A 17,880-nucleotide genomic window follows, 5' to 3' on the forward strand; every position below is an offset into this window, starting at 1 on the left:
ACGACATGAGAGAAGCAAGTGTAATTTGGGTCCTTGTCAAAAACCACATCATTGCAGACAGTGTCAGAAATCCTTTGGTAGAAGATATTACTTGGATAGACATTACAAGACCTGTACAATTAAGATGAATAAAGATAACGAAGACTGGGCTACAACATCGTGGAAGAGGAACGAAGGCGAAAAAGCTAATGCTAAAATTACTGATCTAGAGCAAGATAATAATTTATAATTTAAAACAAGCGAAGGAAGTTGTAACCACATTAGAAATGAAAATATATTTACTCCAATATCTAGTCGTCTCCATGAAAATGTGAAAGATGGAGAACCACCTGAAGCTTACAAGGTCGAAGACTTTGATGAATCATCTGAAGCTGGCATGATTGAAGATTGTGTTGGCACATCTGAGGCTGACCTGATTGAGTACTGTACTGAAGCACCTAAAGTAGGCAAGATCGAAGACTGTGATGGCGGTCTGAGACCAAAACGATGGAAACAACGTGATATATTAAATAAATCGGATCAAGCTTGTGATGATCATTGTCTCGATAATGAAAGTTACCCTGAGGATGGTGTTTCTTTGACGGTGCTTCCAAATGTGCTTCCTTTTCGTTGGCGGTGCTGCCTTTTCTTTGTCGGTGCTTCCAAATGTGCTTCCTTTTCGTTGTCGGTGCTGCCTTTTCGTTGTCAGTGCTTCCAAATGTGCTTCCTTTTCGTTGTCGGTGCTGCCTTTTCGTTGTCAGTGCTTCCAAATGTGCTTCCTTTTCGTTGTCGGTGCTGCCTTTTCGTTGTCAGTGCTTCCAAATGTGCTTCCTTTTCGTTGTCGGTGCTGCCTTTTCGTTGTCAGTGCTTCCAAATGTGCTTCCTTTTCGTTGTCGGTGCTGCCTTTTCGTTGTCAGTGCTTCCAAATGTGCTTCCTTTTCGTTGTCGGTGCTGCCTTTTCGTTGTCAGTGCTTCCAAATGTGCTTCCTTTTCGTTGTCGGTGCTGCCTTTTCGTTGACGGTGCTTCCAAATGTGCTTCCTTTTCGTTGTCAGTGCTGTCTTTTCTTTGTCGGTGCTTCCAAATGTGCTTCCTTTTCGTTGGCGGTGCTGCCTTTTCTTTGTCGGTGCTTCCAAATGTGTTTCCTTTTCGTTGTCGGTGCTGCCTTTTCGTTGTCAGTGCTTCCAAATGTGCTTCCTTTTCGTTGTCGGTGCTGCCTTTTCGTTGTCGGTGCTTCCAAATGTGCTTCCTTTTCGTTGTCGGTGCTGCCTTTTCGTTGACGGTGCTTCCAAATGTGCTTCCTTTTCGTTGTCAGTGCTGTCTTTTCTTTGTCGGTGCTTCCAAATGTGCTTCCTTTTCGTTGGCGGTGCTGCCTTTTCTTTGTCGGTGCTTCCAAATGTGCTTCCTTTTCGTTGTCGGTGCTGCCTTTTCGTTGTCAGTGCTTCCAAATGTGCTTCCTTTTCGTTGTCGGTGCTGCCTTTTCGTTGTCAGTGCTTCCAAATGTGCTTCCTTTTCGTTGTCGGTGCTGCCTTTTCGTTGTCAGTGCTTCCAAATGTGCATCCTTTTCGTTGTCGGTGCTGCCTTTTCGTTGACGGTGCTTCCAAATGTGCTTCCTTTTCGTTGTCAGTGCTGTCTTTTCTTTGTCGGTGCTTCCAAATGTGCTTCCTTTTCGTTGGCGGTGCTGCCTTTTCTTTGTCGGTGCTTCCAAATGTGTTTCCTTTTCGTTGTCGGTGCTGCCTTTTCGTTGTCAGTGCTTCCAAATGTGCTTCCTTTTCGTTGTCGGTGCTGCCTTTTCGTTGTCAGTGCTTCCAAATGTGCTTCCTTTTCGTTGTCGGTGCTGCCTTTTCGTTGACGGTGCTTCCAAATGTGCTTCCATTTCGTTGTCGGTGCTGTCTTTTCTTTGTCGGTGCTTCCAAATGTGCTTCCTTTTCGTTGGCGGTGCTGCCTTTTCTTTGTTGGTGCTTCCAAATGTGCTTCCTTTTCGTTGTCGGTGCTGCCTTTTCGTTGTCAGTGCTTCCAAATGTGCTTCCTTTTCGTTGACGGTGCTACCTTTTCGTTGTCAGTGCTTCCAAATGTGCTTCCTTTTCGTTGTCGGTGCTGCCTTTTCGTTGTCAGTGCTTCCAAATGTGCTTCCTTTTCGTTGTCGGTGCTGTCTTTTCTTTGTCGGTGCTTCCAAATGTGCTTCCTTTTCGTTGGCGGTGCTGCCTTTTCTTTGTTAGAGCTTCCAAATGTGCTTCCTTTTCGTTGGTGGTGCTGTCTTTTCGTTGTTGGTGCTTCCTTTTTTGTTGATTGCGCGTAGTACAAAATGTAGTGATTGAATATATACTAGTTTATCACCTCTTGGTGTTACTAAAATATTTTTTAAGGTCACTTGGTCCTTTAGAATGTATAAAAATGTCACGATGGATTACGAAGGTCATGTGGTCCTGAAATGACTAGCCTATACGTCTGATAATGACATGACTCGTTCTCATGGACTGAAGACAATTGATCTATATGTGTGGCTTTGTACATGAACGGTTTTTATGTTATTCAGATTATTGAAAAATTATACTTTCATAATAGGCTAATCGGCACTGATTAAATTCGTTGGTCCGGTATATTGACTTGAGTTTTTTTTTTTTCGTAGAGTGAATGATTAATTAACTCCGCGAAAGGTAATGGAAAACAGATCCTAACATTTATTTAATAATTAGTTACAACTGTCTCTGGTCAAGAATCGAACCGTGGACAGGGATCCATCGATTCAATTTGTAAATTAATAATTGATTTTTTCGGAGACTATTGGAATTTTTCCCGCATTTCTAACTAAATAATTACATGATTTCAAGATGTCGGCCGAATTTCAAGATGTCGGGCACCTCAGTAATAATAAATGATTACTGCACTGTAGCATGTTATTAAAAAATTATCATGTTTGTAAGACGAGTACACACAATATGGATTCCTCCAGCAGACGAAAACATGATGGTGGCAATGACCACTAGCATGTGGTAGCTCCTGGTAACATGTACTGAACATAAAATGACGGATCCGTGATGGACATCAAGGTCAAGGTCAAATTTCAAGGTCAAGGTCAAAGTTCAAGGTCAAGGTCAAAGGCCAAGGTCAATTTTCAAGGTCAAGGTCAAAGTTCAAGGTCAAGGTCAAAGGCCAAGGTCAAGGTCAAAGTTATGGTGAACAGAACATTATACTAACATGACTCCAGCACACTCTAGCAGACGAAAACAAGATGGATCCCTCCAGCGGATAAAGACAAGATGGCGGACATGACGTCATACCAGCTGATGGTAAATACCTAGTTATTGGTGGTGGTAGGTCAGTCTGTAGGTGGCTTCTGTGGAGGAATGATCTGATTTTTTTTTATTTTTTGCCCTCACCGGTGTCGAACCAAGGACGTACATCGATATAATCACTCAGAATTCTATTAAGTTATTTTTTTTTTGATGAATTTTGGAATTTTTCCCGATTTTCTAACATAAAAGTTACGGATTTCCAAGATGGCGTCTAAATTTCAAGATGGTGACTAAATTTAAAGATGGCGACCATAACGATAATTGCAACATTAATAGGATCCAATATGGTGGTCGTAACGTAAAGTGTAAGAATGACATGGTACTCAACCAAGATGGCGGGTGTAACGAAATATGTAACATTTATATAATCCAAGATGGCGACCGTAAAGATAACTGCAACAGTGGTTTTTAATATTTTTTTTAATTCGATCAAATAATTTTTTTAATGATTTTTAAAAATTTTCCCGATTTTCTAACATAAAAATTGCGGATTTTCAAGATGGCGGGCGTAACGGAAACTGCAACGGTGACGTCATCTTTCGAAATGGCGGTCATAATCCTAGTTTTCAAAGTCATGACCTCGACGGCTTAGAGCGGCTAGCTCTTAGGAGTTTTAAGCCGCTTTTAGGAATTTCTAGTCGCTGGGATTTTTAAGGATTAAAAACGGGAATTTTTCCCTCGAAACGGGAAATTTTTCCCTCGAAAAGAGAAATTTTTAATTTGTGGAATTTTTTGAGAATTTTTGGTGGAATTTTTTTTCACAGAAATGGGAATTTTGGCGATTTTTGAGGAATTTTGGGCAATTTTTGCCCAAATTTGGCAAGTTTTGAGGATCAAATCCAAGGTAAAGGTCAAAGGTCAAGGTCAAGGTCAACCAAGATGGCCGTCGTGACGTCAAAATCCAAGATGGCGGAAAGGACACACAGCACCACAGCCTGGAAGCCTGTTTCAGGAAATACATTTGTATACTACTGTATCTGTATTATAATTTTAAGATCACAACATAATTTTTCTTTTATCAAACTTGAGACACATTTTACATTGCACATTAATGTTTTTTTCTTACGTAAATAAATTATGGTTGAGATGTTGAAAAAAGTTAATTATAGCACCTTAATTTTAATTAAGGAAATAACGCGCAATTTAATGACCCCGATTCTTTTATAAATTTTGTAAACTAAAGATTTTAAACAATGTTTAGGTACTGCTTAAATGTACACCACATGGTATGCCCGAGATTAAATATATTTTATGTTCAATATTACAGTAAAAATCAATCTTTCCTGTATTTCTATAATATTTTAACACTATTAGATTTTTAATTTGTATTTACAATATGAAGTTCTATACTTATTTATAACTTGATAACAGAAATACGAAGTGAATAAACAAAACACTTCACTTATGTCGAAATAAAACACTCTCTGTGACATTTCTTGCTTACTAATATTCCATAAATTTAAATTAGCGAAATTTTCGGCTTTTTCCAGTATGTTCTAGACGACATTAATATATTTAATCAAAAATATACATAGAGTATTCAATTACCTCGTCTGAATTTCCATGATCGTTATGTTTATTCTACCAATTATTTGGTTTAAATCTGCTAGTGAAAAAATTAAGTGTAATTATTCTAATGAACTGTTAGTGGGCATTGAAAAGTAGCTTATTTGAACTCAAAACATTATTTAAACAATAATTTTACTATAAATATTATTTCCAAGGACAACGAAATGCTAAAATAATATTAATATGAATGTCATACACAAAAAAATATTATGCGTTAAGTTTAAACTATTTTTTTATAATTGGAAAAAAAATCTATGAAAATGTATTTCATTATGTAACGAATATAATTGTGATTTAAATTTATTCATGTAAAAAATATAAAAAACCACATAATATTACGTTTTAAAAAATCGCCCTTGCATTCCGACGCATTAGTTAATTATAAAAATTGAGAAAAAATTTGCAAAGTTTGAGATAGCTCAGACCAAAAAAAAATGTGATAGTATGTCGTGATATAAAACAAATTTGATGTTATATGTCCAAATATATTTGATGGAGAAAATTAGAAGCCTAATTCCATACAATACTTCCTCTCCAACTCTATTGTCATTCATGTTAGATAATACAAATATTTGACAGCGTGACAGTGCCTTACAGGGTTGGTTCCAATATGGTTTCAAACAATACGCGACTGCCAAATGTTTGTTGCGCCCGTCCTTGGTTTAACAGGCTCACATCCATCGCGCTGTAGGAACTCAAACGAATGACTACTGACTGACGCATCTGGCAAGCCCCAAGGCCGACAAGAGAGCGCTATCGTGCCTCCGCCCTCCCTCTTCCACTTCCCCCCCTCCCTAAACACGGTTCCATTTGTGTTGCTGGAGGGAGAGCGACCAGCATGTTTGTCCAAGCCGGTTTGCTTGTCGGACACGCCATTTAAGTGGCGCTCGTACCATAATCGCGCCTGTCGTTACATATTATCGTGTTGAAGTAATCGTGATACATACGCCAATGGACCTTTTATTTGGGAGCAACACAAACAAACAGTGAAACATGCTCTTTTGCAATGATGTATTACATTTTAACCTCAGAATAGTTTCCATATTTTAGTTGTTATAAATAGTCTTATGAACTGATTTAGAAGCCATTAATCATACAATATTCATATTTATTTTGTAACAGCGTTTTTTTGAAATTTGATATAAGTTAAGGGGAGAAAAATATGAATTTAATAGCATTTTGAACTGTTTCAGAAATGTACCATTAACTTCTGCCAGCGTACCATAGTTCAGGGTCCGTACCACGATGCGACATGTGCGACCCAGGTCGGACGCGGGTCGGTCGGCGGCAGTCTGGTCCCAGCGGCGCGCGCATGGACTCGAGAGACGCGACCGGCGACGGTAACGCCGACAGGCGCTGGGTGAGGGACGTCCTCCGACGCCACTTGGGGCCGGGCGCCCGCGTGGGCGACCCGACGCCCTTCTGCGCCGCGGGGGACGGGTTCGCGTCCGAGATGTTCTCCGTCGAGACTGAGGACGGCCCTCTGGTCGTGAAGACCTTGCCCGGGGAGCCGCGACGGAGCGCGAGGAGGCTGGACCGGCAGTTTGCGAACGAGGCCCGCTTCTACGGCGAGGTGCTGCCGTTCCTGCTGGGGGCGCGCGCCGGGGAAGACGACATCATCGCGCGGATGTTCCCGAGGTTCGTCTGCGCTCACGCGGACCCGGGGCGGGCCCTGGTTGCCGTCGAAGACCTGAGACCGCGAGGGTTCCGACTCGCACCGAAGACCCTGGACCTGGTCCACTCGCGGCTGGCCCTGCGCGCGCTGGGGAAGTTCCACGCCTTGTCCCTCGCGGCCAAGAGGAGGACCCCCGCAGAGTTCCAGGAGGTCGTCGTCGCCGGAGCGAAACATTGGAGACAGCTCACGTCGGACGAGCTGCCGACGATGATGCGGGAGTGCCTGGACCACGCCGTTCAGGCGTACGCGGAATTCTTCCCGGAGGATAAGGCCGGGCGCGCCGGCGACGACTTGAACAGGATCCTCGGCCTCGTCGACAGCTTCGACGGCTCCGCCGACCCGGAGGAACCGCTGGCGGTGCTGTGCCACGGCGACTTCAACCGCAACAACCTGCTGTTCGGGTACGGCGAGGACGGCGTGCCGACTTCCCTCGTGCTCATCGACTTCCAGCTGGCGACGTACTGTTCCCCGGGAGTCGACCTGTCGCTGCTGCTGTTCCTCAGCGCGTCCGCCGAGGTGCGGCGCCTCCACTGGGACGAGCTACTCCTGGAGTACCGCACTTCTCTGCTGGAGACGATGCAGCGACTCCTCGGGTGCGGGCGAGACGTCCTGGAGAAGGAGTACTCCGCGGAGCTCTTCGCGGAAGACTTCCGCAGGCACTGCCACCACGGGTTCCTCATCGCCATCTTCTTCCAGCCCTTCTTGATGCTTCCCCCTGACCTGCTCGCCAGCATGGACGACGGAAAAACACTAGGAGATGTCAAGTCGTCGGTCTCATGCGTGATGCAAAATATCGGCGAGGAAGGTAGGCGCAGCCTTGGCGCGTTAGTGAAAGATGTTATAGACAAAGGTTATTTCTGAATGTGTATTCGCCTGTGATTGCTCGTGGGTATTCTGCGTGAATTCATTTTTCTCGTTATTAAAATTTCCTTTGAGGTTAACCATGACCTCATATTCTATAACCATCAACTTATCTCAATTATTTAAATGTTTTGTGGTTTGCTGTGTTTTAAATTAGGTTGATACGTTATTAGGTGTTAACTTTGATTTAATTTTTTTTACGTAACAAGGTTTAAAAGTTTTATGTTTATCACCCATTAAGTTTAAATTATACAGATTTTTTTTTTTTTCATATCTCACTGTCGGTTACATTTCATGTTCATTTACTATCCCGGTTTACATTAAATGTTGGGTTTATAATTTAAACAAGACGTTTTTATTATTTTTGTGAATTTTTAAATTATAAAGATGTTTTGATTGATAGGGCATGAAAAGAAGTTAACATTTTTGTGCCATTAAAAAGTCTTGCTATTTGCCATTAATTCTCAAATTAAATATCTTTGATGTAAATCTTGATAATAAAATATTCACTTATATTCAAGTTAACGTTAAAAAAAAGATTTATCCCTAAATAAAAGAAAATAATTTTAGAATAACTCTTGAAATCTATCACTAGAGACCTGTAAAATTCGCGGATTCATTTCGCGACAGGATAGAGTACAAATACTTTTGACATTATTTTGCTTCAGTGATTGGGCCACAGTTTATCTGAAGGACTCTCGGCCAATGAAAAATCTTTAACATAAGAATTAGCGAATCACGATAATTCCAGTCAACAGGTGTTACAAGTCGGTAACCAATCAGCAGATGTATTTTGCACGAGTGCATAGAGGATCATGGAGTCTATCCTTTAGGGATTTGAAATCGCGAATTTTACAGGTCTCTATCTATCACTAACTCCTTCCAGTTAGACTTAAATTTCACAGAAACTGTTGAACGACCGCCTAAGTTAATATTATTCACGGATTGACACTTTTTTATTTTTAATTCTTTAACTGATGATATAATTCATCAAAATTTTATGACCGTGTGTAATTCTTTGGGAAACCATTATTAACATTGTTTTAACCCTACATATGTGTGTCTGTCAGTTTTTATTGTTTCAAGGACTAGCACTCGAAATTTATGAAGCAGATGATGTATTAATGCACAGCGTTCAAATTATTTCGTAAACAAATCACATAAATAAATAATCTAATCAAATTAAAATTAAACTGGTAAATTAATTTCCGAAAAAAGCCATAATGATGAAAATTCGAAATAATCTAGGCACCTTTGAACAAATATTACAAATTAATTATTTAATAACTTACTCGATTATTTTAACATAACATTAATTGCTTGGCAAATTTTCATTCCAATAAAAATTCACTTAATATTCGCCCTAAAAAATAAGAAAAATATTTTTCTTGAAGTTCTATAGTTGTTTTACTTCATCATAATGTGAAATGGTAAGAAAACAATGAAATAAATGTCATGTGTCGTCAGAGATACAAAACAGGCATTGGAAAAAGATCTGGCCCTGGCGTATTGAAAAAATCCATCCCAGCGTTTGCTTGGAATTATTTTAGGAAATCATAAAAAAAAAAAAAAAACAAGTGCAGTCATGTAGAGTGTAATATCACACACACCCAAATGTATACATACATAAAAAACAAATCTCCATCACGCCAGAGTCATGTAGCCTATGTGAGAAAAAAAATTGTTCAGTTTAAATGTGTTAGTTATTAAAGAATTTTTAAAAATATTTTATATACAAAGTTTAATTTTATTTTAAACTTCAAAGTTTCATAAAACATAATTTAAAGCATTAAACAATTAATTTTTATGTTTGACAAAATGAAAAAAATATATATACATTTAAAATTCTTTGCAAATCATTATGCTAAGTATGTAAAGTATGCACTTTAACATTTTTAAATTATCCCAAGAGTAAATTCTATATAATTCCATTCCTGTAAAAGGGTAGGTACTTAAAATGGTCGTTTCTTGCACAGAAATATTAGTTCAAATTTTGAAAAAATGTTTTTTTATTAGAATTTCCCTCAGAGCAGCAAAGGAGCTGGTTTTGAATTTTTTGAAATTTATTTGTAATCACAAGAGAAATAATTCGCCGCGTTGCGTTCCTCGCACGACGCGCTGTGACGTCGCTGGAGACCTGCTCTTCCAGCCGACGCAGACAAGCTGCAAAACCTTCCCCCTCCCTCCCCTCCCCCCCCCCCCCCAACCCGCAGCAGGCACCGCGACCACGTCTAACAGCCTGATGGCGATCGCCTCGCCTGCTGGTCGGCGCCCGCACGGCAGGTGTGGAAGCGGTCCCGCCAGGACAAGGCTGCACCCGTCGCGCGACCAGCCAAGGCCGGCCAATTGTCGCGGTGTCGTCAAGAGGAGAGGGAAGAGTTGTAGGCGCGCGCGACCTTGACGAGTAGTTCATCTCCGTCCTTGTTCTCCGTGGCGACGCGAGGCCCAACTAGGGGAGGAGGTAGCCGCCGATAGTTGCCCCGGGGGTCGACGCCGGGATACTCCAGCCCGGGACAACCAACGAGGTGCTGGCGTGCCGGACCTAACCACGACCTTTCATCCTCCTGCACGGCACCCGTCGACGAGGGAAAAAAGCCTCCCCCCCAAGTTATTGGTATCACCTTTGAATATATATACTGTATAGAAGTCGCCAGCCCAGGTTAAAATTTCTAATACGGTTTTGAGGTAGTTGGTTAATTCACCGCCGCAATCGCCACCATCTCTAGGGCATCGACTTGTGGTGGTCCCTAGCGGCCAAGTGTCTAACTCTTCAAACACCCCTTCCCCCTCCCGTTGAACGACGTTGAGCTGCAGTGAATGATGGTTGAGGGGTGCGGGGAATGACAGCGGGCGACAGCGCTGCGCTCTAACGTGTAAATAACAACTAAGACGATACAGGACGTTACGGCAGCGCATTGCAGCGGTGAAGTTCCCAAGCTGCTCATCATACGCTTCTAAAAAACGTAGAGTAAATCCTATCCACTCGCGACTTCTATACAGTATATATATTCAAAGGTATCACATTGTTGTGCCTAAAACGCCAGCCTCTTGATTTACTGGAATCTGTAAACCATGTAGTAAGTTTGACTACTGAAATCTGTGGTCTACGCTTACCTGAAGTGATCCAAGAAGATCGAAACATGATGGATGCTTACATTTCTGAACCTTGAGCAGCCTCACGGCATAGGTGCAGAAATCTGGGATTGTGGTTTTACGACCCAGATTTCTGCACCTGTTCCGTGAGGCTGCCCAAGGTTCAGAAATGTAAGCATCCATGTTTCGATCTTCTTGGATCTCTTCAGGTGAGCGTAGACCACAGATTTCAGTAGTCAAACTTACTACATGGTTTACAGATTCCAGTAAATCAAGAGTCTGGCGTGTTAGGCACAACAATGTGATACCTTTAAATCATACCGCCAGAGAATGACACCTTTAGACCCCAAGTTATCGCCTAGCGCGCGGGGCTGTTGGTCACCGAGACCATGGCGCCCTCGAGCCGCATGTATCCTGGGCCTGGCGCGCGATGGCAGACCCGGGGCGCGTGGCGAAGAAGTAGGATCCGCCCGAAGTTCTCGGGGCTCGCAAAGCACACGCACCTTTGGTACGAGGAGAGGCTACTCGTGTTCTCCTAGCTGATCACCGGGGTGCGCCACGCCCTCGGGTGCCTCCAGCAGGAGCGCAGCCAGGGGTGTCCGGACCCCTCCCTTCGAGGATTAAAAAAAAACGAAGAAAATAACAAAATTATACAGCAAGTTAGCCCTATAATCAGGGACTGGAAAAATTCGCGTGTTCAATGACCTCCAGGCTATACTCCACGATCCTGTGCACACTCGGGCAAACGTCGCCTGTTCATTGGCGGCTGACCTGAGGCGTCTCAATTGGAAGACTCGTGATTCGATACTGCTTTGACTGAGGGTCTATAGTTGGCCCGCAGTCCTCCAGGTTAATAGTGAACCAATAGCAGAAGTTGCATAAAGGTGCAATTATTTGCATTCCAGCATATCGCGAAATGAATCCGCGAATTTTTCCGGTCTCTAACTATAATCCTCAGCGGGCAACAATACTGTTTTTCCTCCGCCATGCATGCTTATACACGAAAACCACGGGAATTATGTTCCAACATCGTCCACACACATTGACGATTTGAAAACGTTTTACTATAAACGTGTTTTTTTCATACAAAGTTGACATGTGTTTTTTTTTGTGTTTAATAACATTAATATATATGTATTTATTACTTGTTTTTAACTAAATCAACAAACGTTTGACTTAAGGACCAATTTAAAAAAAAATTAAATAAAAAACCAATTTTTAAGCATAATGCATAATTTTAAATATTTTAATTTTTATCGACAAAAAAATATAATACTTGTCTACCTTATAGCGCAAGTATTCTTTGCATTAAGTTAAAAAAGTGTTACATTTTAAGTCTTAATGACAAAATAAATAAAAATCCAATTTTGGCACAGCGTAAAAACATAGGTAGATTTCTTAGTACCTATTACTTCTGGAAACGTTCTGGAAACTTCTTTAAACTTCTGGAACGTTTTAAAAACTTAATGAACTTGACATTCCATATGTTGTAAAATATTCCAAAATGATTAATAAAACATTTTCTCATATTCCATATGATAAAAAATATTTTCAAAAGATTAGCTTATAACGAGTTTTTTTTATGGCTACTAAGGTATTTATAAAAGAATTTTGACATTCAAATAATATTTTTCATTCCGTGAACCAATACGTAGTATTTTAAGAAATGGTTTTGGATCAAGGTTTAAGATAATATTATTATGGTTCAAATAAATTCTAACGCATTTGATAGAAAGTTAGTATTGAATTTTTTGTATATTTGAACCACTGTTTTTGCGTTAATAGTTCTTCGATAAAAACTGTTTTGAGCGAAAGGTTTTAGACATTGTTTAGAAATTTTACAATAAAATATAATGGATTTATATTATACCTTCTAAAATTTATGTTTTTATTTATTTTTAAACCCTTGCTTTTTCCACTCCTTGTGGTAATAGTTGGTTACATAAAAATATACTTAAGACAAACGTTTTAGAGAATATTTAGAAAGTTTAAAATAAATAAGAATGTATCCGATACATAGTACATAGTACCGAAGGTTTTTTTTTACTCTAACCCTTGGATTTTTCATTTACTTGTAGTAATAGTTCGTCTTATCAAAAATAGTTTCGGGCCAAGCCTTTAGATAATTCTTAAGAAGATTTACGGTTAATTATTATAGATATTACAGGTTACTTAATGTGGGAGTAAGGATATTTTTTTTCCTTAACCCCTTTTTATTTCACCATTAGCAGCAATGATTGGTTGTATCAAAAATGGTTTCAGACAAACGTTTTAGATAATATTTATAAATTGTACAAACAGTTTGAACTGATTTGATAGTGCACTTAACCAAAGGATTTCATAATTTTTTTGTCATTCGTCTGTTATTTTTCACTTTTTGCAGTAATGGTTGAACGTATATAAAATTATTTCGGACGAAATTTTTAAATAATATTTTAAGGTATCACAATAAGTAATAACGGATTTAATAGCGTGCATGGTACAAAAATTATAATTTTTTTTACCCTAGTTTTGTCAACCCTTTACAGGAATAGTTTGTCTTATAAAAGATAATTTCAGACGATAATTGTAGATAAAATTATAAGAATTACAAAGCACTTGAACAAATTCGGTTGTTCGTGTACTAAGGGAGTTATGCAATTATTTGTGTCCTTTATCCCTTGTTTTTTTCATTTTTTGCTGTATTGGTTGGTTGGTTGTAAAAAAAATGATTCACCCGAAAGTTTAAGATAATATTTTAAGATTTGTCTATAAAAAAGAGGTCATTATAATTTTAATTTAAATGTAATTGTGTTTTGTTTGAGCTAACAGTTCTAACCTGAACATAAATAATCACAATTCACGGAGCTACTTCAGTGTGCATAATCTTGAAGTATGGGTTTTCAAGTGGGAGAAAATCAAACAAAATTATTAAATAAAATTTTTTATGGAGTTTTACAATAGTATAAGCACTTAAGTAAAATAAAAATAAATTATAATTTGATAAACTACACGAATACTAAACTAATTTTATGCCAATAGCATCAGTATTTCTTTAATTAACACAATATTATTATAATTAGTCATAAAATAATTTTAATTTCAATTTTAAAAATATAAGAATCCAATATAATTTTTTATTTTTATACTGATATTAAGAAAATAAAAAGGAGAACTACTTAATTGCAATTTCTTTCAAATATGCTCGAAATATTAAAACACATAAATGGAAAAACTAGATTCTAATTATTGTTCCGAATTCAACGTTAAATATTATATATATGTAAGTATATCCTGGTCATTAGCCCAATACTACATTATAAACTTATTCGCTATAGCTCTCATAATATGATGAATATCACATCCATTTGAACGTATTATATTTAATACGAGTAATACCATAAATTTTTGTCTTAAGAAATTTTTATACGACCAACCATAACTGCAAGGGGTTGAAATCTACCTACGCCTGTAGGCTGTGCCAAAAGGGATTTTCTTTTTTAATTTTTGACTTCAAACATGCATTATTTAAAGAAAACTTTTAATCTTGTCCCTCCCTTGATTTGTAAACATGTTGGTGTCACTGGTTTAATTTACTGTCCTGTAAACCAGCCGAGAGTGTTTTGGATGGATCGATGAAGTGGAATCGTTTTCAATAAGGAACATATGATATGATAGCGATCATCATTCGTTGCTTAACAATTACCATATCATCTCACATCCTCCATTATTCATGTAGCCGAAAACATGCTAATGGGAATGGAATTCGATGGCAACAATTAAACATGTTTCAAGAATCGGGCGCTGCTCCGTTTCTTTATACCATCAAAGTGTGGGATAGCTTTATATTACAAGATCAAGTAATTAGAGGCATGAAAAAAGCGTAAATAAATTCCGTCGTTTCGAGAAAATGAACACGTATTTCTTACAAACGTGTTTTTTTTAATGGCGTCAAATCGGATTCATCATTACTGATGAGCGACCCAATATAAATGTGTAAATTTAATTTATTCTTAAAATAGCACCCTTTTTAAGACGTGTTTAAAATGCAAATATATTTTCCTTTGTTTTTTAAAGTATCGTATATGCAAAAACATGTTAATTTGTTTGACAATCAGGGTAACATAATTAAATATCATTAATTAAGTTATTCGTAGATAAGACGGCGTGTCGTCAAGGCGCTAGCTATCACAATTATAATCTAGGTAACGCGCGTTTGCATATAACCGGAGGCGTTGAACTTTGCACCGTGAGTCAACAGAACTTCAAGAAGATTGCAACAGTGTCTGAACGAGACGAGTGCGCGGCGTGCACACGTACGCGCGATAAGACGTGAAGGACCGGCGACGCGCGCATGAAGACGACTGCAGGTGTCGAGTCCACAGGCGAGCCATGGACAGGGAGCAGGAGTCGACGTGGCTGCTGGCGGCCCTGAGGGGTCACTTCGGCGCCGCCGTCGCCGACCTGCGCGTGCGGCCCTTCGCCGTCGCCGGCATGAGCGTGCTGTCCAAGGTCTACTCTGCCTCGGGCACGGAGGTCGCGTCCGGGCGCCGCGTCGCGCTCGTCTGCAAGCTGCTGGAGGACGAGCCCACGAGGTCCAGCTTCCAGCTGGCGATGCACTTCGACAACGAGGTCTTCTTCTTCGGCGAGCTGCTGCCGTTCCTCCTGGAGTCCTCCGGAGGAGGCGGCGACGACGACGGCGACGTCTCTGGGCTGTTCCCGCGGTACCGCTTCGCGCACCGGGACGACCTGCAGTTCCTGGTCGCAATGGACGACCTCACGCCGCTCGGCTACGCGACGCCGACAAAGCCCCTGGACCGCGCACACGCCGCCATGGCCCTGGAAGCCCTGGCGAGGTTCCACGCGCTGTCCTACGTCGCCAAGCGGACCCGCCCTGGGGAGTTCCGCGCGCTGATGTCGCGCCTGCAGTACCCGCGCAAGACGAGCTACATGCGCGCCATGCTCGAGACCCTGAACGACAACTGCGTGCGCCGCGCCGTCGGCCTGTACCGCGAGGCGCGGCCCGAGGGGAGCGCGCGCTACTCCCGGCACCTGCGGGCGCTCGTCGACGACTCCTCGGAGCTGTACGGCGAGCTGTACGAGGGCCGCGAGCCGCTGGCCGCGCTCTGCCACGGCGACCTCACCAGGGACAACCTGCTGTTCCGCCACGACGGCGAGGGTCTGCCCGCGGCGGTCAGGCTCATCGACTTCCAGCTCCTGTCGTACAGCTCGCCCGCCGTCGACGTGTTCCTCGTGCTGTTCGCGGCCACCGACGCGGCGGCGCGCGAGGCCCACTGGGACTCCCTGCTGGACGGCTACCACGCCGCGCTCATCGCCGCCGTCAGCCGGTCCGCGGGCTGCTGCTCCCAGGAGTCGCTGCTCCGCGACCTGGGCCGCGAGGTCTTCATGGCGGAGTTCAAGAAGTACTGCCACCAGGCCTTCTACGTCAACAACTTCTTCGAGCCGGTGCGCCGGCTGGAACCGGAGAAGCGCGGCGTTCTTATGAAGGCCTTAGTGGAAGACGGCACCTGCCTGTCCAAGCTGAAGCCCTTGTTTGCAGATTTGAATAACAGCTACAGTGATGAGTATAAGCTGCATGTAGTTACTATGTTAGAACGAGTCCTTAAGTTTAAGGCCTCCTAGTTTTTTTTTTTTTTAATTATTACAAATTTTAGTCTTAAAAAAATTCCATAGAAATCCTGTAGCATTAAATTACACATCTTGTTTATGTATTCACTTTAATTTATGCAATTACTCTAATATAAAAATAAACGCTAAAATTTACGGCTCATTTGTTTAAATCCAGGGAAGAAAAAAAAGATGTTTAGCAGCGGCAGCACTAAAAACTCAATTATATGTTTAAGCAAGTGTGTACAATGAATACGGACACACCCAAATGTCTTTGCAACATAATTTAGGCGCTCTTGAAATGGGTCTGTGCGTGACCAAAAAGTGTTTTACAGCCTTTAATGGGAAGAGAAGGGACCGTTTCTGTGTATTTCTATTTCTTATTTGCAGTTCAGTCCACGCGGGTATGGTTGTTGTATCACTCGTGTTCCCTTGGCCGGGGGGGGGGGGGGAGAGCCTGGAATTTTTTGGAAGTGGGAAACGTGACAGACGTTTCCGTGAGCCTATGAAATTTCTTGGTGTACACCCATGTATTACACCAATGTTATATTATCAAATCATCTCACCCAACCCCTCTAACAACACCTCATAGTTTGTAATTAACCGTTCTGGTTTCAAGGGAGCGGTTTTACCGAGCATGTCCTGGCTTTATTCAAGCCGCCGCTACGACGCGCGAGTTCTGCTTGATGTAAGCCCGCTACGACGCGCGAGAGTTGGCTTTATTCAAGCCCCCGCTACGACGCGCTGCATGTCACATGGGAAAGCGAGCGAATCGGTAATCTGTTGCAAACGTGATAAGATATAATCAGCAAACAGTTCCCCGTTACTTTGTTGACAGTGCACTTTGATCTCGTTTTTTGTCTAGAAAACAAAGTCCTAGCGTCGATGGTGCATCTGTGTATTCCACTTAGGTTCCAGTGCAGGTGCCTATGAGAACGCTACGTAAATTATCATTAACGACAATTGTTATACGGATTACGTATATTTGCAATGTTTCAAATATTCACGACAGTTTAAAGATAGTAAAAATTCGCTTTCAACATTTGATTACATAGTAAGTTAGTTACCACTTAAGCTAATAAAAGCGTATTAAAAACAAGAGGAAACTTAATGTTTCATTTAATTTTAAAAAAGCCACCCCCCTCTTCCTTCCATCCCTGTTTTCCACCCCTTAAACAGAATATTGGTTTTACTTCATAAAATTTTTCATTCTTTGTGTTAAAATTAAGATGAAAAATAATGTCTAAATATAATTTATAAAAATGATCTCCTCCACCCCCCTATATAAGTAGTCTTTCAAAAATCACTTCAAAAAACCATAACAACGCCTTAAAGTATAATTTAGCAATTTTTGGTGACATTTTGCACACTTTTTATTCAAAATAAAGAAAAAATTTTGCCTCTAGCTGATTAAAAAAAACATTACATACCACTCTTCAATCTACATGATATTCTTGAAGAATAATATTTTTTATTTAAAAAAAACGCATTCTAGTTAAAAATTATATATAAATAATTTTCTACGTCTAATTTCAAGAAAACTGCCTCTATGGATCACTACTTAAATATATTTTGCTAAAATTGTGCAAATTTATTTTTAAAATAAGAGGAATATTTTTCTTTATTTATAAAAAATTCATTCTATTAAAAAGAACTCCATCTTTGTTCGTTACTATAGCAGAATTTGTGTACTACTTTGCAAAATTTTGCACACTTGAAAGCCAAAAGTAGAAGAAAATTACTATCTGCATCTGATTTCAATAAAAACGCCATCTTCTCTCTACCCACCCCTATATATTAAT

General features: G+C 40.7%; 3 protein-coding genes across 4 annotated transcripts in view; 2 read left to right on the top strand and 1 right to left on the bottom strand.

The window, feature by feature from the left end:
* Positions 1-17,880, bottom strand: part of LOC134532737 (small conductance calcium-activated potassium channel protein) — a 768,096-nt gene that overhangs the window by 353,727 nt on the left and 396,489 nt on the right. The window lies entirely within an intron of this gene.
* Positions 6,080-7,950, top strand: LOC134532702 (uncharacterized). The gene has a single exon (XM_063369461.1). The coding sequence runs from the start codon at positions 6,095-6,097 to the stop codon at positions 7,376-7,378; it is 1,284 nt and encodes a 427-aa protein (XP_063225531.1). The 5' UTR covers positions 6,080-6,094; the 3' UTR covers positions 7,379-7,950.
* LOC134532708 (uncharacterized) lies at positions 14,592-17,177 on the top strand. Its single transcript, XM_063369475.1, has one exon. The coding sequence runs from the start codon at positions 14,843-14,845 to the stop codon at positions 16,091-16,093; it is 1,251 nt and encodes a 416-aa protein (XP_063225545.1). The 5' UTR covers positions 14,592-14,842; the 3' UTR covers positions 16,094-17,177.

The sequence above is a fragment of the Bacillus rossius genome, chromosome 1 (genome assembly GCF_032445375.1).
Source record: "Bacillus rossius redtenbacheri isolate Brsri chromosome 1, Brsri_v3, whole genome shotgun sequence".
NCBI lineage: Eukaryota > Metazoa > Arthropoda > Insecta > Phasmatodea > Bacillidae > Bacillus > Bacillus rossius.